Genomic DNA, 25,518 nt, shown 5'->3' with positions numbered 1-25,518 from the left:
AGTGAGTCGCAAATCAGATTCCAAACGGTTCAGTTATTTTGAGAAGTTTTATACATAAATTTTGGTCCTTCGAACCGGATTAAAATATTGCTGATAACTGGGTTTCACTTGAGGAAATGGGCATCTAATTCAATTCACATACTGAACTCACTTCCACCCGAACTGAGAGATATGGGTTCGGAGCTTTTGATTGATCCCCACAAGTCTATAAAAAACCCTTGGGCTAAAATGGAATCCGGCACATGATATGCTTACGTTCAGCATCCCAAAATGGCATAATGATGATCACATTACTAAACGCACTGTTGTATCAGACGCAGCTCGGTTATATGATCCATTGGGACTGATAGGCCCAGTTATAGTGATAGCAAAATGTTTCTTACAAATATTGTGGAGAAAAAGGTTAACTGGGATGAGCCATTAGATGAGGAACTAAGCGTAAAATGGAAGAAGTTTAAACAAAGCATAGCAGACATAGAAGAGATTGCGGTTCCTCGAAGAGTAATAAGGGATGAAGCAAGTATCGTAGAAATTCATGGCTTTAGTAATGCATCGGAAAGGGCATATGGTGCCTGCATTTTCATGCGATTGATTTGGGCGAACGGGACTATTGCTGTAGAGCTGCTATGTGCAAAATCAAGGGTAGCACCAATAGAAAATGGAAAAAAAACAAAAGAGAGTGACCCCACCGAGACTGGAGTTGTCAGGAGTCTTACTGCTTTGCCATCTGTGGCAGAAAGTAAAATCAAGCATGAACCGAGAAATGAAGGTATTATTTTGAGTAGACTCTACTATTGTGTTGCATTTGTTTGTAACATTATTTGTGGACCATTGTGGTATCATCGACTAGCACCGCAAAAGACGACACCGATAAAATGGGAAGCAAATGAACATGCCAAAACCGTTATCAAATCCAAATGAACTTGCCAAAACCTTAATCAATCTCCCATCCTCGATGCACGTTAATTTATGCTGGATCCCTAGCCATTGTGACATAAAAGGGAAGAAGAAGCTGATAAAGCTACCAATCAAGGTCGGGAACAACAAACAGAACATCAGAGAAACCTCTTCCGGAAGGACAGTTTTGCTTGTCGTTAACGATGGTTCGTTTGATAGTAGGAAAAGTGTATTTCGAATCCAATGTTTAAACCCCCGACAGAATTAACTTGCTGTCATTCCGTTATACGCCCTCTAATAGACACAAAGCATAAGAACAAAAGTGATTGCAAAGCACGATATAAGTACACTGGTAACTGGTAACTTACTAAGTACTGGATTAAGTTTTGAACACCTTTAAGCGCCATACTAACGCCAAAAAACAAGTAGACGAATTCGCTCATTAAACTGAGAATAGTAGTAACTAAACCAAAAAAAGAAAAGAAGGTGGATTAATTCAAACCCAAACAGTGAAATTTCGTTTTCCTACCATCAGACGTTCGTTAACTTCCAAACAACTGCATCGGAATTGTATTGATTATCTAACTCTCTTACTCATCTTTCTACCTTTGCACTAAATAAAAAGGTGGCGGTGCATAATTCTCTTCCTATTTTGATCTATCACAGCGGGATGCGGGATGATTCAATCATTCTACCACCCGCTGGTTCAATCGTTGCCAGGTAAGCAAGGAAAATTATTTCTTCGTTATGATTTCATTCTTCTTCGCTTGATTTCATGGAAATTCATCCCTTTTCCTAAGTACCATTTTAATGTCGTCCTATCGCTCTCTTTCTGCGCTCCATTTTGTTTATATCGATATATTTTTTTTAATATATATATATATATATATATATATATGTTGTATATATATAGAGAATACTAAATGATATTATTACTGCTTTTTTGTTTTCCGCTATAACTTTTCCACAATGCCACTCGTCTCCGTCTTCTTGCCTATTAGGAATCTGATTGTGGGAAGTGCGCCCTTATGCTCTTGTCGCACGCCCATTTTAATAACAAATAAAAAAATGTTTCCACCTGCACTCTGCTGTTTGTATCTGTGTGTATTGGTTTAAGCTAATTTTTGCAGAGAAAATTCTGTAACCTCCGATTTCTTTTCCAGCAGTATCATATCGAGTTGTGTTCAAACAGAATCGTCCTAACCTAGACTGATTTGCCTATTATCATGCACACATCTGATGGAGTGACTGATACTTTTTAAAAAATAAGTTCGAATCTACTTTTTATACACAAACACACTCTCGTGCATCTTGCGCTGCTTCTTGTTCCTTCGATTAAGTATTTCTTGGGGGATGGTGGTGCCGCTTAGCCGTATAAAACGTACAGCCCCTACACTCAGACTCAGATATATCGCACTGTCCAACAGTAAGCAACATTGAGTGAGTGAGAGCTTTAGATCCATTTTTTTTTGTGATGTGAACCATTATGATGCTCAAAACTTACATGCAGCAGCACACAATTGGTGATTTTTTGTTTGTTGTTTATACAACGTTTTGTTCTAGTTGTACACACGCAGCATTTTCAAACCCCAATTCTGGTTTTTCTTATATACAAATTATGCTTCCGTGCTCAACACGTGATTTAAAATTCCATTTTCCTATTGTGTTTGACTTTACGATTTCTTCTGTCCGTCCACACGCACGCACTTCTAGCGCTAGGGGTAAGTTGTTGGTGCCAGATTCACATTAATGACCATGCAAAACCCGGCACCGACAATCCTGCGCGAACACACACACACGCACCGTTTGATGGCTGTGTCATGTTGAACATTTTCATCTAATTACTTGTATTGGACTGGTTGTGCGGATTTTGTAAGTGTGTTCCTGTTGATGCTATTGTGGCTTGTTATCTTCGAATAAAGCAGGTAAAATTGGTATGCTATTGTGGTGGTCCACTATGCGGTAGACTTGGAGGAGCACCCTTCAATTACACACCGAGCGTTCCATGTGTGATGAGTGTTTGTATATGTGTGTGGGTGTGTGTGTTTTTTTTTTCAATATGTATTGGCCCGCGTGTGTCATGAGGAAGGTGTTGGATGTTGACAGATCATTCCACAAGTGGCAGCAGGGGCAGCATTAAGGATTAGAAAATAAATCAGAGCTTTAGTATCATGGCGTTGATCGATGCAGCAGACCATTCCGTTCCGATGGTACGTCTAGAGCATCGCATCTCTAGTCCCTGTGCTCCTGTTTCATACTACTTACAGGTAGCGTAGGGTAGGCTGATTGATGTAGGATGTGCGGTGGTAGCTTCGGACCGTCCTCAGCCTTTTCCTCTTCTCGCCGTTTTAAGCATGCCGCTTTTGGGTTTAGATTCCGCTCTGAAATTTTATTGTACATTACAATGTGTTGTGAGTGATCCATTTTTTCTTCTTCTTCTTCTTTTTGGCTTAACAACCTCTAAGGTCATGCCGGCCATCGAAATGGCTTACTAGACTGCCGATACCACGTAGTTCGTTAGTCAGACCTCACTACGGGGGGACGGTCCGGATGTGATTTGAACCCCGGTCCTGTCGTTTGAAGACCGGCGCCGCTGTTGCCTACACCACCGGGTCGCCCCCATTTTTCTCTACCCTATACTTACCTCGCACTTGTTGTTCGAGCGTCATTATCACTTCAACAGCCATGTTCAGTATACCCAGCTTGGTCTGTGGTTTGTCGGATTTCAGATGAGACATGCACATGCGTCCCAATTCCTTCAGCGCTTCATTAATATCCCGAATACGTATTCTGTCCAATCGAGAATAAAAAGACAACATCAATACCTTCTATCATTTTCTCTACCTTCAACGAATAAGAATTTACCTTTCCCGGGCATTGTTGGCTTGCCTTCGCTCCCTCTCCTTTCGATCCTTTGCCAGCGGATCGAGATCGTCGTCATCGTCGTCGTCGTCAGCACTAGAACAACTGCGCGAGGTTTTACTACTAGTTCAAATGTTAACGTTCAAAGTATCAATACAGTACACAGAAAAAAATGGAACGAAAACATAAATCCAGCCCAGCAAAAAACAGTGAAATGAAAAGGAAGAAAAAAAAAGCAAAAACACAACAGTGTTATGAATTGAACCAAAACCAAATAAATATTGAAGGAAGAAAACAAAACTAATGCTAGGTATCAACATTGTAGGATGTTATTGTCTTTAAGAACAAGGATCAACAACAGCATCCACACAACATGGATGCCACAATAGCACGTGGCCCCGATACTAGCTATGCGAATGGACCCCGTGAAGAATAACTTACTACTTGCGCTGCCGTTTGGCACCTTTCGCCGTTCCCTGCACGGAGCTGCTAGGTTTGGTATCGGAATCTGGCGGTTCTTTACGTTTCTCTGAGGATAAATGATAAACTGTTTTTTAGATGATAACGTTGATAGTAAATCACCTATGAGTATTTTTGTGTGCTTGTTTATGGTACGATGGTACGGAGGGGGCGAAACTTACTGTTGTTCACGGACACCGCCGGCGCACTGCCGGGGAGTCGTTCCGTTTTCACAGGGACGGTGGAAAGTTCGGCCGGTGCGTCGTGCTGCAGCTGGGAGGAGGGTGGAATGATCGGCGCACTGCCGGTCGAGTACGGCGAAACGGTGGCGGCAGGATCGATTGAAGAGAGCGACACACCGACCTGCGGTTCGCAGTGATTCCGCAGTATGTTGATGGCATCGTCCAGCCGTTCCTCCATGCGTGACCCTTGCAAGGCCTGCTGAAAACACCCCGGGTACGTGATACGGGCAGGGAAACAAAAAAAAAACAAGAAAAAAGATTGCCAAAAGACACAATTAGTACAATGATTCTGAACGCGTAAACATAGACATATGTCGCACAATGCTTTGCGCTCATGACGAGCAAAATGATAACGGAGGGAAGCATGGAAGACAAACAATAACCGACATACTGAAGAATGAAAGCAAATTTAAAATAACAACAACAACAAAAAAAGGCATACGCATTATCAAATAGCCAACCAGCCGGGACTCGGCAGAAGTGTACGGATGAAAACCAATTTTACAATACACATCACACCATACGTCTACAATCGTTTGTATGAGAAACAAACAAATGAAAAATTTGACAAAATAAATCAGCATACGAAAAACAAAAAAGGTTCCAAGACACAAGAATATTCGGAATTGATGATGATGTGCACATTGTTCCACTGTGGCAGTGGCATTGTATCCATAGAATAACGTATCATGCTAAAGATAATGTGCAACGCTCGAAAAACAAGGCCGTTCCTTCTCGAGGTCCCAAAAGACCCACTCTCGGATATAGGCTAGGTGCCGAAATTACTAGATTTTTCAGATAAATTAGCAATGTCCGGGCCAATTCTCGACTATGGTTGGAATAGAGTGAAACAGTTTCGTGTAGAATTTGGCGAACGAAAGTAATAATGTATCTATAGACATTAAGTTGGTAAACAGTTATGCTTTCAAATTATTTCAAAAAATTCTTAATTTATTGTTGAAACGTATAGCGAAAGTATGGAAGAGTTCAGTTCCATCTGAAAATACTAATCTTAACGTTGAGCATAAGCCAAAAACGGCTCGAACACTGCTAGCTCATATCGAACACCCTTGCATTGACATTTAACAATTTTGTGATTGCTCTCCGCGTCATTTTTGAGCCTCCCGTTTTGGTAGCCTGTGCTGTTGTGGCGGCACTATATACTTACCGCGACATTTTCATGCTCTCTTAGTAGCGACACGATCGCATCGTCTAGTATCTCGGGGGAATTTGCCTATCGGGAAAAATACGAAATAAACACAAATAAAACATGCATCAACGAAAGATTGTTTGAAATAACACGCATTCAAAAATGAAAATGCAACGATCGAGAAAGAAGAAGAGACAATTGATTTGATAAAAATATAATTTTACTTGGCGTTGTGTGTGCCGCCGTGCGATGAAGAACCACTGCTGAACTGGAATGTGCAAAACTTTGTGCTTTTTCAGAACAAAATTAAATAAAACGATAGCCAACGAAGCTCAAGAATGGCATTACAAGCATTACAAGTGCAGATAACGAAAAGTGTTCAAAACACGTTCCAAAATTGGACCTCGATGCACATCATTCGGTTTTATTTTTGAACACTTCACGTATAGCAATAGGAGAATAATAAATACATCAACGTAGCATCGCAACTGCACTCGATGCTTTGGTATAATGAAGCACAAGAACAATAATTTACAACATTACCTCATGGACAAAAAATTACAAAAATCAGATATACATTAATACACAACTTTTGGTGAAAAATTGCAATATGTAGGAAAAAAAAGCCCTGATACATGCGGATTTATAAATAAACAAAATTTGTTTACATCATCATAAATACAAAATTTAAAAAAAATGCATAAACGTTTGCAGACTGATTCACAATTGCTCCTCCTTTATACAAGGCATGAATTTATGTAACAATCTTGACCATTTATTAATAGCCATCATTTTTTGAATGATAAACCCAAGCAAAGGAAACAAAATAAGAAATTAAAACGCTTCAACTCTTAATAATAATGCGTTCGCGCATTAAGGTAAGCTGACTCTGGGGGTCCTCGGGTCAAAATCAATCACAACAAGTAGCTTTTCAAAACGGAGCGTTTTCAACCCGATACAAACGATCGCAGAACGAAACATAGCAAGAGGGATAGAAGCTTGCACAGCAATTAGCCAATAAGAAGAACATATTTACCATATGTGGTAGACCTCGATGCACTAGCTCGGGAGCGTAGGAACCGTTCGATAGACTGTTGAGCACGGCCGGACCGCCACCGTTGCTGTTGATCACCGGATTGATCTGCTGCCAGGTACCGCCCGCTGCCGCCACTGCCGCCGCAGTGGCCGCCGATGCAACGCTGACGGAAGCGGGACCGCCACCACCACCACCACCGGTTGCCCCACTCGCACCACTGCCCGGCACCGTACCGGCGGCATGAATACTTTGCTGTGTCGTTTGCTGGGACTGTTGCTGAACTTGTTGCTGTGCCTGCTGCTGCTGCTGCTGGGACGTTAGGGGTGGAGGTGAGTTCACTGGTGTGTTGGGGTTGGAACCGTAACTGCTTATGCTCTGATCGGTTGGGTACATCTGTGAGAGTGTTCACAAAACAGTGGAGGAAAGGGTGCAGGATGGAATGTATTAATACAAGACCATGTAAAAGGATTATGGGTTTTTTTTTTTCATTTCTGTCGGTGCGCACAGAGGCGCACCGAGCCATTACAACACCCTTTTGGAGTTATTTTTCTGTTTTGTTTAGTTTTCTTTTTTGTTTTTGTGCTCACATACAACCATTACCACATACCACAATCTCGATTGAAATGTGCATGTTTTCATATTCTTTAATTTTTTCATCTACCTCGTAAAGAACAATATAACGCAGTCAGACTACTTTTTGCAGTAGTGATCAGTACGAACTAATCAAGAGCTCATGATCACAAGATCACTAGAAAATCGACTAAGCCGTAACTAAGGCAAAGGATGTTTAACATGCGTCACACACACACAATATATCAGAAACACCGTGTATAATATATAGATACAAACCGTCTGTAGTGCCTTGCCGACCAGCGTGTCGTTTTGTACAATTGGACTATGTTGCGCATGCTGATTGTGATGACCGGCAGCGATTGCGTTGTAGATTGCGGGTGAGTTCTGTCCCTGCGTACCAATAGCCGGTATTTGTGCGTTATTGCCTCGGAACGTGCTCATCGGTGGAAGTGTTTGCGTTTGATTCTGCACCATATTACAGGTGGATGAGTGTATCGAAAGTCAACCCGGTGTGTGTTTGTGTGTTTCAAGTGTGCATAAAACGATAGTAAAGAAGAAGAGAAAGAAAACACCATGCAGTTTAGGAATTTTGGCCACACCAGTTGTCGCTAATCCCGTAAGAACTGAACAATACTTTACCTGTGAAAGGTGGCCGCCATCCATGTGTGGAACGCCGACCGGAGACATGGCATACTGGTCATGGTTGTGCTGCGGTCCACCACCAGCTCCACCGCCGAGATGGGCACCATGCCCTACGTTGTGGTAACCGCCGGTGCCGGAATGTGGCGCGTACGCTCCGCTCGATGAAGACGCATACCAGGAGCCACCGGGGGAATCATAATACGGTTCCGGTTGATACAGTGCGCCTCCCGTTTTCGGTGACGTATATCGCTGCCCACCCGAAACCGGACTCTCGTGCGTGTACTCCTCCTGTGCGTACTGCAAATAATACCAATACAAAAAATAAAGGATGACAAGATGAGAAGCGAGGAATTAGAATTAATTATGCTTAATGGATTCTCGTTTCGTGTGTCCGTGGGCGGAAAGGATATTTAAGAATGAAAAACAGGTAATGGCTTTTTCGTACAAGAAATCAAACTTTTGGGTGATTTATGTGCGCCGAGCTTCGCGCCGGTTTTAAAGGGACCGGTTAAAAGCACGCCAAAGCAGTGTTCAAAGTCCTGCCAAATTCCCTTTTTGCTATCTTGAGCGCTAGCACACGGGCGATGGCTTGATTAATGGATAGCTTTCGCCTGATCCCACACTTTTCACAAGCGATTTAACGAAATACTATCCGCGGTTGCTCTTAGTTCTTGGATCGAGTTGGATCGGGCTGGCAAAAAATACCTTTTTTCTTCTCGATCTTGCTATAATTTTGAATTCGCCACTCCCTAACTACCTTCGGGTGGGGGTTGCTTCTTGCCGAATAAAACCGAGCTAATACTGGATATGAATGATACTGCTGCACGGGGAAAAAAGAAGCTGCGCAATAGATTCGTTGTAAACTATTGGGTCGCTATTTTCGATCCGACCGGAGAGCATGATGCCCCCCTTTGTTCGTGGCGAATGTGTGAATGAGAGCTGCCGAGGCTTATACACCAGGACTGCGCGCACAAACGAGCATGGTGATAAAAATTCAGCATATCACAAACCGGTATTGCTTTCCAACTCGGACCAACCAACCGCGCCAGTCAGTCAGGCAGACTCTATCCGCTCGGCACAGCCCACCAAGTCGCTTCTTCGCGACAGCCTAACGAGGAATGCCAACACACATCTCCTATTGCAGCAAAGTCCAACACTGGTCCGTTGTTATTGTTGCTACGAAAAAAAAAAAAGCATCTTGTAAGCGTGTGGTCACAATGGCATCATCACGAAAGCATCTAAAACCATTCTCAACACTTACACTGCTTAGCAGTCGACACTCCTCGGAGCTCGGAGGCATCGTCATAATCATCGCCCCCATCAAACAAACACAGCGCCCTCGTGAGCCAGTTATGTGCGTTAGATCGTTTTTTTTTTTCTTTCGAGAATACTTCCGCAGATGAACTTGCCGGACGAGAATCTGTCCAGTTCTAGGAAGTTCTGTCTCTCCACACCACCATCACAACTCAACCACGCCCGACCGAATTAAAGGTTTTTATCACTAGTGTACGAAACGCTTGGAGAACTCACCCAAAATACAAAACTGCTTGTGGAATTCACCCGACGTACCGCACCACTACACCCCGTACACCCCTATCGACATGCTGAACTTCCCAAACCTTTGCCACCCTTCCAGCAGTGTCTCTCATTGATACTGTACGCCTCAGCATGGTACGGAGATTAGCATACTCTACAATGTTTGCATGCACAATCGTCACCCACCTCCGCCCCATGGTTCGAGGATTGGTGAAAGGGGGGAAGGGGGGGGGGGGAGGGGGAAGCATTTTGTGTGCCAACCGGGGAAGCGAATCTGGGAGATGCTCATTATCATATTTGACAAATTTTCGATATTAATCATGATCATCAACAGCTCAACCGGAATCACTTTTCACGAAAAACATCAACCTCCGGGGGTGATATGGCGGCCTCCTGACAGTTGCCAGGAGAGGTATCGACTGAGAGACGCTTTCTCAACTGGGACTGGAGCATGGGATGGTAGATGGTGGGGTGGGGTGGTAGTAAAGCAGTAAAAGCTAAAAGGCCATCCCGTTCGTTTGCTCCAACACACAGCAACAGTGCTGTGAATGGAACCAGCCACACCACCAACATTGCCGCGCTTTATGGGGACAGCGAAAGAGAGATAGAGAGAGAGAGGATCGACACTGCCGCAAACTTCCCATCGGTGTAAGCTTTTTGGACGGCAGACTTGATGGCAACAGTGACCGCCGAACGCGCGCTGCTACTAGACAACAACTCAACACACGCACGAAACTATCGTCGGTTGGTGGATGGGCTGCTCCACACCACGGACCGAACGCTACAGGCAGCGATGACAAATGGTAGGAACGAAAAGAAGGAGCTATCCGGAATCGACGACCGTTTATCATACTCCGAAAACGGGAGGTTTTCGTGTGCGTGAGAGTGTTGCGTACTAAATCACTCGTCTTATAAACGGAGGCAGTTTTGGTCCGCTCTTTCTTCGCACTACAACCCGCCACACGGTCCAAACGCGATCCCTTGGACGATTTAATATATTTTAGAGAAATTTACAACAATTTTATGCTACCTTACAAGGGCTCATTTTTTATGAAGCCAAACGACTTACAGCAACATTTTGCAGAACGATTAATTGATCTTTTTGCATTTCTGACTCAGAGAACTCAGATGAAATATTGTCGACATTGGAAATGATATTCTAATTATTTTGCTAAATTACACGATTGCGTGTTGTTTGTTGTTGTTCCGATTGGATGCTTATCGACGTGTGTGTGTTTAAACAAAGTCGATAAATTATTAAGACTTACCGCATGTGTTTTGACATTTAAAAGCTTCCAAAAGACAAACATTCGTCCAGCACACATTACATAGAAGAGATCCTCCTTTGCCTTCCCCACCTCAACGCACCAATCTTGAATATATCGATTTCAAATTATGTTCACCAGACCCCAATGTTTTATGTTTCGTTTCAGCAGGATGAACCGAAATCGAACGACGCTTGTGTTTGTTGCTTAGAAATATTTGATTTCTATACACTTCTTCTTTGGTCTTCACCCACCCAATTTCTGCGCAACCATTTTGCGTTTATATTGGTGCTGTTAAAAAATAACTGCTGAAAAGATTATTATCTCTCACCGCATGCACTCCGAAAATCCCACTGTCGACCACCTCCTCATCCGTACCGTTTGCTTCCCTCTGCAACACAGCTCAGCGATAGATTGAGATAAAAATCCGATCAAATAGTAATGAACGAACGGCCATAAACGCGGAGAGCTTGATGAAGACGGGTGTATCTGCCCGTATCTTGTGAATCTCCTTCCCGTCATCGCCACGGCAAGATTCAGAGAGCCGGTTCTAGCGGGCCATCAAAGATTCAAATATTACCTTCAATCATGACGAGCTCATCCATATCGTCGCTGCGGTTCGATTGGTGTGCTTTCGCCCCTTATGCCGAGGTAGACGAACGAAACCCGTTACTAGGACCCTCCCGATGGTTACGGGAGCGTACAAAAGGCAGACAGGCGGTAGCCGAGAACCGGAGTTTCCACAGTGTGTCCTCCTTTTATTTTCCATCGCACCCATTTCGTTGCTGTTAAAAGAATTTTCTTTAGCTGCTGCTATCGGTTACACTTTCCAGTGCTTTTCCTTTTTTTTGTTGTTATTCTCGATTTGTTGAATACACGATACCCGGCCGGGGAACCTAAGCCCGGTCGTGCCTGAACGGTGGCAGGACACCAAAGCAGGCGATATTGTAGAGTGTTATGGTATTAGTTCATTTATAATTCAATAGCGAATATCTAACACTCTTTGCTCCTTCCTGTCCCCTTCCTCCCCCCCCCCCCCTCTTCCCCTTACTAGTCTGCGCTTGGACACGGACAACCCCGAATTTTCCCGAACGCCTCCTCACAACCAACCATCATCAGAATCATTGAAGCAACGTTTTTCGCCCATTCCACAGTTAAGGTTTTTGTTGACTGTTTCGGGAAAAAGGTTATTATACGTTTGTACCGTGAAAAATGTGCACCGAACTACCAACCTTCGCTCTATCTCTCTCTCTGAAGGCTTCCTGTAATGGGACGGAACGGACGCATAGAAACATCGGTCTATCCTCCCCTGCGTGTAGCGTGCTATCCATTCACAATTTTCAACAGCAACAGGACCAGGAACACTGGTGTCCCTCTGTTTTGAAGGAGATTTTTTCCCGTCCCTTGCTATATTCCCGGGGACGCACCATTGCTTCCGAATTGTCGCGGGATAGCGGAACCGTGCCATCGTCCCAGTGCAGACACAAATACACCCCGAACGATGCTTTGTGCTTCTTTTCTACGCTGTTGCACCACACTACTGTACGCAACACTTTGCCATCTTTTCCTGTGCCATTCATCGCTTCCTGCCCCCCTTATAAGAGAACTATAAACCTTACGGTGACAAAGTGTTTTTCCTCCACCCATCAACCTCCCCCATCGTTGGGAGTTACGAAAGTTCGTCGTCAGAGATCGAACCGTGAGTTGGGCAGAGTTTTTCTTTCACAAATCCTTACAAGCATACGTTTAACAGTGAACCCTTCGCGCCACCCTCAAGCAGCTACGACACACACACACACATACACACACAAAACGAGACAACCAGACGCTCTCTCTCTAAGCAACCGACCATAACCGGAGGATAAATTTCTCTAGAAAGTGTAACCAAGTTAGCAGAAACGGTAGAACGCAACCAACGCTCTCGAAGGATGTAACACTCAATGTGACAGCAGTTAACAAAAACTGCTCTAACAAAAAAAGCACGTCCCACTCCTCTTACCTCTTCCACAGCAGACGCTACACAACAAAACATTATGTTCGAGGATGTTTGTATGTGTACCAGCCGAACACAACACGGCTCACGGTGGACTCACGGCACAGAAAAATGGTCCAGAATGAATCGAAAACCTAGCCAAAGAAAATCCATAAATTTTGGCGGTTTTATGATTCATTTACATATTAATAATTTATGTCCTGCTCCCTGTCTGGCTGTTCCATTCGGTTGCCACCACCACAGAAGAGATACACCGAGAGACGAATGAACAGAATCTCTCCGCACTTTGTAGTGAGGAGCGCACAGTTACGTTTGACTTCGTACAGTCTGTGGCCCGTACCTGTAGCTTTTCCGTGCGGGAGTTGGAAAACGCAAATCCTTCCTCCTGGTACATTACACAGCCTAATGTGTGTGCCTTCTAATCGACAGCTTCACTGAGGAGGGAGGCGGCTGCCGACTATACAGTGAGGATGAGGGCGAAATTATTCAACCACCAAAAAAAAAATGCGTATTATATTGCGCTTATTAGCATAATAAACCCGAAACCCCGTGCAAAGCAGACTCCACAGCGATCGATCGACTCCCATGGTGGTGGAACACTGCACGCTTTTTCGGTATAAGCAGTCAGCAGCAATATAGGACCATCACACACCATCAAACCAACATATCGAGCGCTCAAGAACCATACCACCGAGAAAGACCACCCCGTCAGCCACCATGCTTCTCCATCGTAGTCTCCGGCTCGTGCAACATCCTCCCCCCCCCCCCCCCCCCTTCTCCTCTGCTTGTGTTCCACACCTAGCGATAGAAGAGTTCCAGTTCCAAAAACGACCCTGAACTAATCGAGCATATTATACGTGTTTGTTTCGCTTCTCGCAGGGTTTCTCTCACCAACCCAAAAAAAACCCAAACCTTGCAGAGGCACTGGGGACATATAGGGTGACAAATTGACAGTTTGGGATGGCAAATACGACGACAACGGTGGAAGGGGTGTGTAGTATTTTTTTTTTTTTTTGGTCTTTGTATGTTTTCACCGAGATGTGTATGGTTCGTAGAATTGGATCTTCTTTACTGAATAATCCGAGGTAACGGCCAAAACAGAAGAAGAAAAAAAATATCGTCATTTCCAACAGCTACGCCACCAATGTCTTAACACCGAAATGACAACAAATCCCCGCTTGGTTTCGGTGGCTTAGATTGTGGAAACGAGCTTCTGGCCCGTGCCTCGATTGGGAAGCGAAGAAAAACATCCGGAGAAGCAGATCGGTAAGTTTATTTTTCGCCAGTCTGTGTAAATAAAAATTCATCTCGTTTTGATATTCCTCTTCTTCACTATATTGTCAGCCACGAAAATGAGCGAGCCCACAGTGAGGACACGCGAGTCGTTACTTCAATCCATTCAAGGTACGGTTTGGTAGAGCAAATCGTGCCAGTAAACGTTTTAATTTCTTGGAATAGTTCACTCGATCTGTATACGTTATACGCTTCGAAATACAGTTCAATAGTGTACAAGAAATTGATTACATTTTCCTTTTGCAAACGCTTATCCATGCGATAAATATATTTAAACTATTATATTCATTCCCAACTAAAGCAGTCACACACACACACACTCACACTGCTTGATAGCAGGCCACACAATTACCATACACAACGACACTATTTCAGGATCAATTTCGCAGACCCTTTTCTAGCGCTGGGAAATTCAATTACCAGTTCCTAATAAATAACGCATCATCGAAGTGACGTGACGAATATTGCAACCAGATTCAAATCTGGAACGTAACAAACACCCAAGCCCAACAAACAACAAAAACCCTCGGATTCTCATCAAAATGACCCTCCCATTTCCTACTGCCGTCACATATAATCTCTCGATGGCTCTTTAAATCTCATCCCAAACCAAAACCCCGAACCGCACACACCAATTGTGATCCCTTTTTTTTTGTCGATGCTCCCTTCTTGATTGCATGGAATGAATCAAGCATACACGCACAAAACATATCCTTGCATCCTGGCGTGCCTGGCGTTTGGTCCTTCCGAAACCGGATTGGAGTTTAATTCTGTTTTGTCAACTGCAAACAACTGTGGACGGGACTCGGGAGCAGGAAGGAAGAAGGGAGATGTGTCTGTGTGTGCACGCGGCCGTACCCTAACTCATAAACACTGCTCTAGATTAAGCACTTCGCAACGAAGGGTTGAACAACCCCCGGGGGGAAAAAAAAGAAACGAGAAGCAGCATCATCATCGCTTTTTTACCGTTTCATTAAACCAATTCCCAGTCTAGCAATTCCCGGGACCATGTCTTGTGGACCAAGACAACAAGCACTTACTACACCCGATCCGAAAAATTGCCCAACCATATCCACACAACCCTCACACATCGAGCGGAGACCCGAGAAAAGCAGCAGTACGATAATGCGAACGTTAAGATAATTATCCAAAATTATTTTCATCTTGCTGCCCCCGCTTGCCTTCTTGGTTCGGGGTTCGTTGGATTCTTGGATTCCTCTCCCCAGGCTGGAGTCTAATGCTCGCTAGTGCATTTTTTCTTCTTCTGATCGACGAAGGAAGCGAAGCAAAGGCCCAACACTTGTCGATGAGTTTGTGGGCAAATGAATTTGGCCGGCGAAACGATTACAGTTCGGTTACCTTCAGCTCCCAACTATACGCACAACACCTCGTCAAGAGCTGAGCCCAGACGTGGAAAAAAAAGGCCTATCGAAAAATTGTACACACCATCCCGAACGCACATTCTTGTGGCTTTCGCCTCGACCACCGGTGGAAAGATTAAATTACGTGCGCTACAGCGCCTTTTCCGATAAGATCAATAACCTTCAGCATCTCAAGCGAGCGCTGGTCAGCTTATCTTGCTGTGGGGATGCACCTCTTTCTTTTAGGGGAAATGCACACGATCATGTCGTTAAAATAAGGACAGCGGATTTGAAGACTAATCCTCTAAGAACGCAAACTCCTTTGGTAGATAATTAAGCAATCTTAAAAATCGAGACGTCTTATGTCTATGTTAACTTTTCCACCTTCCAAAAGCACTTTTTATCGTACCTGCAAAGAATAGATTCGCTGCGAGATATACCGACCAAAGGAATGCTGCCTTTGACTGTTTGACCTAATGTCGGAGATATGTTTGTATTAAGGTAAGTAGCAGTGGCAACATAAAGTCGACTTGTCTAGCACTTTTTCTCAAAAGAAGAATACCTAATCAGTAGCCTGAAGCATTAAGCCTGCGCCAGACCATCTCATCAAATTCTGAAACAAATCGCATCCTAACAAAAAACGCCTAAACATGACTGCTTGTGACTAAAACAAAAGCCAAGACGCGCTCTCTTTCTCTTTCTCTAGCACAATTATGAGCGATTAAGCAATTTGCTAAAAAAACCCAAAGCGGCTGGGTCGTCCATGCTAACAGAACCCCAAAACTACCGGACGACTGATTTAACGCAAGCCCTACAGCCAAACAAGTCCATTTCTAGAGCCGGCTCTGCTCATTTTCGGTTGCTCATCAGCGGCAGCCACGTTGTTATCGATGGGCGTTAAAGAACCGAGGCGCGTTACTTCACTGTGCACTTTTTTTTTGCACTCCTGTTTGTTTGTTTGGTGTACACACTTTCTTTGGTACAAGCCACCACAGCAATGGTGGTACGGAGCGCCGTTTTAACCTTGGCCGTTCTTTCACACCAACCGAAAAACCTTTGAACTGAGTGCTGTGCTTGCGTTCCATTGGCTCCAAACTTGGCCGACATAATCGCACCGAGAAATTGGTGGTGTTGTTTCCATCATCTTTACGCAATTCGGGCACATTCTGCCACTGTTTTCTGCTGCTTTTGCTGGTTCGCCAGCCCATACACTCTGATGTAGTTGGAGGAAGAATGCCACCAAAATAACACAAAAAAATATAAATAAAAGAACGCCTCCGGTTCTGCGTTTCTTGTCATATAGTGTCGCGTGTGCAGACGACGAACACACGCGTCGCCCAACATCGTTTTGTTCGTGGAACGCACGCTTGCCATGTTGGTTGTGATGGAGAATTCAATAATAAGATAACTACCATCATCATCATCGGCACATTTCGTCCAGACGCGTATCGAAACCGCACACACGGTGTGTTCGATTTGTACTGGGCGGTAAAACGTAACATAAAGGAAAATAAACACTTCGCGTGCCACCCCAACAACTATCGGTTAAAGTTGGCCAGGACCCGAAACGCTACAGTAGCGCGACAGGAATTTATCCTGCTAAAGATTCCTTGCCTCAGCACCTTCAATAATGGGCCACCCCGTCCCGTCAAGGAACTTCTCGCTGTTAAAGAGTTTACAAGAAGACCCCCCCCTCCTTCTACATGCAACGGAAAAGAATGTCTATTACAGACGGGGAGGATTTTTCTAGAAAAAAAAGGAGCCCGAAAGAAACACTGCAGCGGCTAAATTTATCTTCAGCAAACATAAATTCTTGTGTACGGTGTTTTTCCTTTACTTTTTCTGCTTCCCAATACTGTCCCCAAAATACCTCTTGTGCCGGCCGAATCGAGGACTTAAAGCAAACTGACACACACAAAAGCCATGTCCGCTCAGCCTAGAAACCATGGACGACTTCGGTGGCTTGGGTGGGTGGATTACAAGACAACTTATCATACCAAACTGGCCAGCACTGGCGGTAACGGGAGGGATGCAGTTTAAGACACGGTCTGCCGACGGATACCCGCCCCTAACCCCCCCCCCCCCCCACCTATTCCTCCCTCTACAAAGTAGCAACGACGTGGAACAACCACAATTAACAACCGCGAGGTTAAAATAGCAAAACCAGCAGCAATGTCCTAATGTCCCGCGACGCGACGAGACCCAATCTCAGTGAGGTCTTTCCGCTCCAAACACACAAAAAACGTCCCATAAGTAGGTGGAGGTTGGAGGTGGTGGTGAACAGGAAAAAAAGACATGTCTCTAGTGGTGGCGCTGGTACAACAACCTTAACTTTATACCTTAGACCGACTGACATACTCGTAACGGCAAATAATGTAGTTTTTTTTTTTCACCTAAGAGTTCCAGCGGTAGGCCTCCAAGCCTACCATTACCAAAAATGAAGAGTGCAGTTTCGGTATTTGAATGCAAAATGCTGCCTCGTTTAAATAAAAATAAAAACCCTTCGAACGTTTCTCCGAAAAACTCTCCAAGGGATTGTACCGGGAGCATCGTGCAGCAGTATCAAAATGGTTATGTCGCACGTTACTACTCTGGCACGATGGTATGGTGTCCGGATCCCGCGATCGTTTTGCACGGTAGGTCAGCAGTAGTAGTGGCGTTGCTAGTATTGGTCTAGAGCTCGCTTTTTTGTGGAATAAATCTAATTATTGAAACGTTACATTTCCATTCCAAAAATGGTTAACTCTCGTAGGATTCCGCAATCCACCACACTTAGCCTTCCTTCAAACTCCAAAACCGAGTGAATGAGCCTGTTTTACCCACTTTCAATTCCATTTCACCCCAGCCAAAGGGGAACATATAGTTCGTGTATCAGGTTTGTGCTCTAAACGTCTGGAAAGAAAGAGTTGCCAAGGTTTGGGAGACTCACACAGCTCGCGGAACTCCCCTTGGACAATGTCTGCACAATAATTGCCGTGGATAAACGATACACAAAAAATAAATAAAGAAATACACACTCACTCACACACGCCGAGAGAGCATAAACAGCAACAACACAGCCTAACGTTTAGCCAGTGCCACATGGAACGGAGCGTCTAAAACGCCGCTAGTAGCAGCATGAAAAGGAGATCTTAACGTGCGCGCGCGCTTTACTTTGACGCGCACGACCCCCTCGCGCCTTTCTTGTCAACCCCCCCCCCCCCCCCCTTCGAGCCCCATCGACACGGTGACCTGACCTATGATGTGATGCTTTTTATGCTTAGCTTGATGCTAGAGTGTGATGGTGAGACTTGAAACGACGGAGAAGTAGCATCTCCTAGGTCTTGGACCACTACTATTACTAATGCTATTACTATTACTACGGACAACCAACACCATCACCAGCTTCAGGCACTTGAGCATAATAGATGCTCGCCATTCTTGCACCCCCCCCCCCTCCCTCTCCCCATCACCCTGTCGCACACGCGCGCTCGCCCGGCCGCGACAAGATAAAACACTTTCATTTGCAAACGGCACACACCACATTCGTCCCATTTTCGATTGGGCCACGCGTCGCCGTGTTGGCATGTTGTTCCCTTATTTTCCCTTTTTTTTTTGCTGTTCCTTTCCACCAAGACCGGCTTGGAAGCGGTGGCGAACGAGCGCGGGAAATAATACCATCAACAATAGCATTTCAACCCAACCATTGACCGCGGCGGCCCGGCCCGCCAAAACGGCACCCCATACACAACGCTGAAACGCGCGTATGTAATGAATGCTGGCGGGCGGCGGCATTGAAAAAAAAAACGCAAAAAACTTCATACTCCAGCGCGAGAACGCGGCCACAACAAAAAAGGGAAAACTGCGAACGGTGTGACGCTTGCTGGTGGCGGTGCGCAGAGTGGTGATTCGGTTCGTTTCTTCCACACACCCTTAACCCTGCGGCTTTCCCACCTCTTAATCCCACGGCGACACACGACCACTTCAGCTAGACAACGGTGACAATTTCACGACGGTGCTCTGGTCCGTAGGGAGACCAGAGCTTCGCGAACAGGCACTGCTCTGCACCCGAGCAAGCGAACGGGGTTAGGATAAGGGGAAATTTCAATCGCGAAAAAGCGGTTCCACACGGCCCATAGGGGATAGGGGGGGTGTAGCAAGGGTTTATGCTTTTCGGATGCCCAACCGGCGGTAAATAGTCAAAGCCATAAAAATAATAATAATAAATGGCAAAAATCGACAACAGCCAACAGAACACACAGTGCAGCACGGGGCAAACAGCAGGCTCTTATATTTGTCCGGTTACCAACGGTGCGCTTGCTGTTGCAGTAGGGGCCCACAAGCCACATTAACGCTGTTACCTACTACTGAAGACATTAATTTGGTGCTGCATGTCAAATGAATATTATCTATTATGGTGAGGCTGGTGCTTCGCGTACTACGACCTTCTATCCAGCCCAAATGCCGATCATCATAATCATTACCATCAACAAGCTGTCAAAGGGGACGCCATTTTTTGGGTTGTTTGAGCGAATGAAGAATTAGTCAAATAATTGACTCAATTCAAGGGAAACGATAGTGAGAATGGCAGTGAGAATTATTTTGCAAATTATTGAGCATTATTATAAAATTGGATTAAAACATCGTTATGCAATAGCGATCAATGCAATAAAACATCAACTGGAACTACTTTGTTGCAACACTAAATGGTAAGATCCAAGCGCGTTGATTATTAAGAGCATTTACACATGCTAAACGATCATTCCAGAACACTTTGCCTGTGGTGGGGAACAAACCAACCATTTGCGTGCGCTGTAAGAGAGTAAAAGGAGGATCAAACGATCGTGTACAGTCCAGTGCACCTACAATCAAAAAAACCCTTTCCGCTCTCCTCTACTCATGCTTCCCTCCTAATGGGTTAGCATCCGTCGAAACGAGCCACAGACACAGACGAATGGTTTAGTAGATTGGTTTGATGATTTCGGAGGGTGTACTCCGCCGCCATTAGCTCCTAGAGGATCCGAATGTAGGTTTCTTAAATGTTGAGGACCGAGATCATTTTATTGCCTACCTCGCCTGTACCACCACCAGATGGCTATCAGAGTACGAGACGTCCCAAAATTTAGAGCCTCTTTCAACATCCACCAAACTACCAGGGTGAGTTGAGCAAAGCCCGGACTTTTTCATAGAAAGGACACACATAGAAACACACCGTTGCCACCTAGCTAGAAAGACCAAAACGTTAATGCTCGTTTAGAGGCGAGCCTGTAGCGCGATAACGCAAACGTTTCATGAGCAACAACACATAGGAAAACGACTGCAAGCTTGTGCGGCTGTACCTGTGAGACAACAGCAACCCCCAAACCACCGCTCAAGCACTCTGCGTGGAATTGTTTTAATTAATTTGGAGCAAGGCAGATATGGAGACGCAGAACAACAACAACAACAAAAAGTGGCTCCGCACATAAACTTACTGCCATCGGGAGTCATTGCAGCAATGCAGCAAGAGAAGCAACATGCAACGCAATGCACACGAGCAGCAGGGAGTTGGTTTTGGAGGAGTTTGTGACTGGGTTGGCGATTTAATTTCCGTCACAATCGTACTGCAATCTCTAACGTGCGAGTGTGTGCCGTTTTGTTTTTCGGACCCTATCCAGCGTGTGCAAAACGTGCCCTTTTGCTGCTCTTAGCGAGCTCTCCGAAAAAGCGTATGGGTTCCTTCTTAAATGGTATAATGATAATGGCAGCAAGAAAGAAAAACACAATTTTTAATGCATTGGAATTATTGTCGTATGAAGCAGGAGGGTCTCACAGTGAGATGGGAGCGAACAGAAGCAATGATCTGGAAAAAAGGAGTAAAGGTCCCCCTTGGGTACTTTACACCCATAATTCTTCATCGTATACATTCGAACCAATTTGAAAATAATGAAAAAAAAACTTTAAGGAACCTACATGCAAGTAGTGAAAACAAAAATAAAACCCAACCCGTAGTAAAAACAGAGCCCCGAATTGTATTGGTTCTTGTGCTATATACAAAGTTCACCTAAAGAGGATAATACACTACACAAGCGAAAAGAAAAACCTCTCCATCACTTGAGCACGCAGCATTCAAGGGGTTTTTGCGGTCTTCCGAATGCACTTCGCAATCCTCCAAAGGCAGGCATGCTGGCAAAACAGACGTAGAGACGGACGCGAGGTAAGGATTGAGGCAGAAGAAAAACAGTTTCACAGCAAAACGGAGTGAAATTAAAGAAATAAATTACAGAGCACACACACACGAGCCCAATTTACCCTTTTTTTGGGATCGGATGCAAAGGATCTAAAGGAACAAGAGGAGAAAAAAGTTTTCGTAAATGGATGGAAAAGGATACGCCGCTTAACGCACACTGGCACACAACCACTCTGATTTCAGAAGGATTTGAAGAGGACGAAGCGGCCAATAAATATCATCCGTACGTTGTAGGAGCAAAAGGAGACGAAGGCTAGACTTTGATGAAATTAATACACATACATCAGAGGGAAGAAAACCTCCTCGTCAAACCAACACTAAAAAATAGTAGAAAACTGTGCTGAAGTTCAAAACCTAAAACGAGTTTCCTTCTTTCGTTCCTTCGTTATTTTTTCACCCTGATGCCTCACGGTTCTCCTCGGTAAAAGGCTGGTGGAAGAGAAGTTTGCGGGCGGACTTTCAGGATGATGAGCCAAAGCGAACCATGTAATGAAGCATGGAAAGTCGAAGAAGAAAAACGGAACACATAAACCGGGCACTGAGCGAAGGATGCAACAGGATAGGGACACGCAAACGAGGTCTCAAAGTGCGACAGAGAACCAAAAAAAAACCTCCAAGAGATTGATTATCATGTGTTGCTCTGTGGCTGTGTGTGCGTGTGTTAATGTGCCTGCTGGGTTTGATGGAGAAGAACAGATCGCACGTAGAGCCACTGTATGTATATGTCTGCCCACTGTGACTGATGGAAAGGACGAAAATGGAAATTAAAGAACGCACAAGGAAACGCAAAAAAAACTAACAACTTGAAAGAAACAGAGGAGAGAGCGAGACAGAATAACAAAAAATTGAGTGCTACGAACGAAGGTAAGGAAAAGGGCCCGCATTTTAAGGCTAACAGATGTTTTCCGTAAGCGAAAGGCAAACCCGAAGAGAAACTTACGATCGAGCAGCACTGAAGAAGGAAAGAAAACCCATGATCGCTGCAAATAACAATGGTGCTGTGGCGGTATGGGGAGGGAGAGGTGAAGGTGGTATGGTTATGTTGAGCTGAGCGTGTGCCACGAGAAAGTAGCAGCCCATCTCAAACAGGACGCCGCGAAACCGCACGCAAACGAACCACACACAGCACAGGGTGATCCGGAAAGGACAAATACTGCAGCTTTGTTTGTGCGTCCTCAAGCTTCCAAATACGCAGGAAGAAGGATCTCCCCTTGGAGAAGAGAAACAAACTGAGGGGGGTTTCTTGATCGGTTTAAAAAAGGGGGGATGAAGAGCAAGATGACACTGAGAGTGCCCGGTCATGCCGGCCATCTAATGGCTTTCCGGACTTGCTGATACCTCGGTAGTTGAATAGTCAGTCCTCACTATGGGGAGACGGTTCCGGATGGGATTTGAACTGGGAGGATTTGAACTTCTACCGTGTGAAAACCTACCTCAAGGACATACCTTGAAAATCACCTCCTAGGGTCCTTGTAAAACTGTTTAAGTTTTCGCTCTATGTTAGCAATTTTGCTGGAAAACTTATAAACTCTACTCTACTTCACTTCACGACACTCCTACCACGATCGGTCCTTGTCTTGCCATTTCTAGCTTGCTTGACTTGATTATGCCCGAAGCTGGACATCAGTAAGTAGTTAATTCTGCTTCTATCCTTATGAAAATAACTTATTTTAAAGATTATGCTCAACATCATTTTATTCGTTGAATCCTATTACCAACCATATTCACCATACATGATCCAAACCTCCATCACTTAAAGCGCCTTTTTCGTCTTGCGGCTCTATTCTACGTCGAAAAGACTAAGACTAAGAAACACAAGCTACTACGCCACAGCCGAAAGACAACATTCAAAACAGGACTTTGCAACAAATTCGAAACGCCCTGGGGGCATGTGACGCCAGCCGACACACACGGGGTAGAAATTTTGCAACCATGCATTCCCGGAAGCGGGAGAGTTTCCACCAGTGAAAGATAGATTGAGGCAAAGCGTAGGGTGACGACGTTCGGCCTGATTGGAAGGAAAACCTACAGCGAAAATGCACAAGCTGGAAGCCAGGAAAAAGGGGGCTCAAACCCGGCTTGCTCCAACGCACGCTGCTGCTGTTTAGGGCTATGTGTGTGTGTCGTTTGTGTGTCTGTCTGCATTATCTCGTTCCAGGCTTTTCGGAACCAAAGCTCTCCCTTACAACTTGTTCCTTCGTGCTTGCTCCACACGTTCGACAGACTTTGTTGGCTTCCCCGCAGGGAAGCCTCCTTCCTTCTCTTTCTCACGCTAAACGAAAGCTCGCAAAAGACAACCAGACCGAGGGCAAGGATAGGAAGAGAGAGAGGGATTAGTGATACTGATTTGCTTAAGGTTGCACAATCAACTTTGTACTCGCAGCGCTGCGGTTCGCCCTCCCGCATTTTCCTAACGCAACCCCCCCACCACCAACCGTGTGTCCCTTGGGCGGATTAATACCATGTCGATTGGGACACGGCTAAGAAAAGTTCGGCTGCCGTGTGTAAATCTCTGTCCCGGTTACGATTCGATATGCACAATTTGTACAGCTTCGCATTATGAACAGAATATCTCGGCCCCACACAAAAGACTTGCTGTGGCTTACACATATATTTCGTAAATTGCATACTCTCTCCCTCGCCTCACCTTCCACACACACACACACACACTCAAGACGCGGTCGATGTTGGAGTGTCCTTCGATCTTGATAGGTTTATTAAAATGTTTAGCCGTTCGAGCCACCGACACGGAACGCTGGAACGCGCGCGAAAAGTGGTCCACATTAATGTCCAACATTAATGGACGTAATCATTACACCTACCGTCCCGGCGATGTGTGAAAGTGTTTGGACGGGGCGGGTTGAATTATGGATACAGTAGATCTGTATCGTTTGGGAAACGATCGCTTACGTCGGAAATGTACGAAGCTTAACGGTTTCTTCCAATTCTACCGGCCCTCTGGGAGGCTAAATAGATGGAAGATAGGATCATAGAAGCAATTAAAATTTTCAGTTACCGTTCTGGCGCGACATGACCTTCATCAAAAAGGTATTTAATTTGGCAACTGCGCAAAAAAAACCCTCTTTCGTAGCTCAAGAGGTGGTAACTGAAGAAAAAAAGGCCCCTGCCTCGAGATCATGCTGGAAAAAAGGTGAAGGACATGTCGAATAGAACTAGAGCACAATTTCCTTTCCGTTATCTGTCACTCGTACAGACGTGGCGTTCCCTTTAAAAAATACGGCCTTACTACTCTTCTTATTTTAAAGCATAATAATAATAATGCCAGCGACAGATTCCCAGTAGGATCCAATTCCATTCCAGCCTCCTATTTCACGAAACTTGCAAAACAATCACATTTAAATGTATTCCAGTTAAACATCCTTCAGCCTTCTGTGCAGTGTCCACCAACAAAACAACAACCTCTTGGTGCAAAGAGTACTTTGGGAAAATGTGATCCTTGTCCTCGTCGGCATTAAAATGACGTTCCACCGGAAGTAATAAAAGGCTAAGCAGAACGGAAACTAGACAAGAGAGCATCGGCATCATCATCATCTTTGCCGGAATATCCATCGAAAGGAAAGGATCATGTGTCGTTGTCTTTGGATCGGGACGGAAGTTTGAGTTTATCCGCCCATTACTGGCAAACAGTGTACGAATAAAAAGCGTAGCATAGGTAGAAAAGCACACACACACACACGAGAGCTATACGGTTCCTGCTCGGTACGTATTTGGTTTGGTTAGTTAGTTACACACACGGTAGGAAACACAAACAGGTTCTGTTCCGGTTGGACCTCCTTTTCGGAAAGGGATTTCCTCCTCAATTATTGCCCAAAGCCTTCCTGTTCCGTCTCTCGTCACACCTCTAGAGTAGATTAAGTTAGTTTAAAATGTATCGTTTCCCTGTTCGCCAGCAGCAACATCAGACGACGAGCAAGCCAACAACACACAAAAAAAATCGTTTTCAATCCATATTCATCTCCACCTTTCCTTGAGGGAAAAGC

General features: G+C 44.8%; 5 protein-coding genes across 14 annotated transcripts in view; 1 reads left to right on the top strand and 4 right to left on the bottom strand.

Annotated features, from left to right (window-relative positions):
- The window catches only part of LOC126564362 (zinc finger protein ZFP2), a 505,414-nt gene extending 502,816 nt beyond the window's left edge, over positions 1-2,598 (bottom strand). The window contains exon 1 of the mRNA XM_050221386.1: positions 2,595-2,598. The gene's annotated coding sequence lies outside the window, so the exon portion shown is untranslated. The remainder of the gene's footprint in view (positions 1-2,594) is intronic.
- Positions 1-25,518, top strand: part of LOC126563823 (epidermal growth factor receptor) — a 371,336-nt gene that overhangs the window by 189,194 nt on the left and 156,624 nt on the right. The window lies entirely within an intron of this gene.
- LOC126563713 (uncharacterized) overlaps positions 1-25,518 on the bottom strand; it is a 158,202-nt gene that overhangs the window by 6,511 nt on the left and 126,173 nt on the right. The gene's annotated exons all lie outside the window — the stretch shown is intronic.
- Positions 2,745-25,518, bottom strand: part of LOC126564335 (protein daughterless) — a 55,105-nt gene continuing 32,331 nt past the window's right edge. Inside the window, exons 3-12 of one of the 9 annotated variants that reach the window (XM_050221343.1) lie at positions 7,859-8,158; positions 7,496-7,684; positions 6,647-7,039; positions 5,629-5,694; positions 4,401-4,659; positions 4,201-4,306; positions 3,763-3,882; positions 3,542-3,687; positions 3,163-3,278; positions 2,745-2,878 (exon numbers count right to left, since the gene is read on the bottom strand). In XM_050221343.1, coding sequence (XP_050077300.1) covers positions 2,837-2,878; positions 3,163-3,278; positions 3,542-3,687; positions 3,763-3,882; positions 4,201-4,306; positions 4,401-4,659; positions 5,629-5,694; positions 6,647-7,039; positions 7,496-7,684; positions 7,859-8,158 — 1,737 coding nt within the window. In that variant the 3' untranslated portion in view covers positions 2,745-2,836. The remainder of the gene's footprint in view (positions 2,879-3,162; positions 3,279-3,541; positions 3,688-3,762; positions 3,883-4,200; positions 4,307-4,400; positions 4,660-5,628; positions 5,695-6,646; positions 7,040-7,495; positions 7,685-7,858; positions 8,159-25,518) is intronic. The other 8 variants (XM_050221345.1, XM_050221347.1, XM_050221348.1 and 5 more) reach the window with 8 other exon arrangements.
- The window catches only part of LOC126564735 (galactosylgalactosylxylosylprotein 3-beta-glucuronosyltransferase S), a 147,459-nt gene continuing 137,220 nt past the window's right edge, over positions 15,280-25,518 (bottom strand). Inside the window, exon 7 of the mRNA XM_050221829.1 lies at positions 15,280-15,297. The gene's annotated coding sequence lies outside the window, so the exon portion shown is untranslated. The remainder of the gene's footprint in view (positions 15,298-25,518) is intronic.

This window comes from Anopheles maculipalpis, chromosome 3RL (genome assembly GCF_943734695.1).
Source record: "Anopheles maculipalpis chromosome 3RL, idAnoMacuDA_375_x, whole genome shotgun sequence".
NCBI classification, from domain to species: Eukaryota; Metazoa; Arthropoda; class Insecta; order Diptera; family Culicidae; genus Anopheles; species Anopheles maculipalpis.
This window is presented reverse-complemented; position numbering and strand designations above follow the sequence as displayed.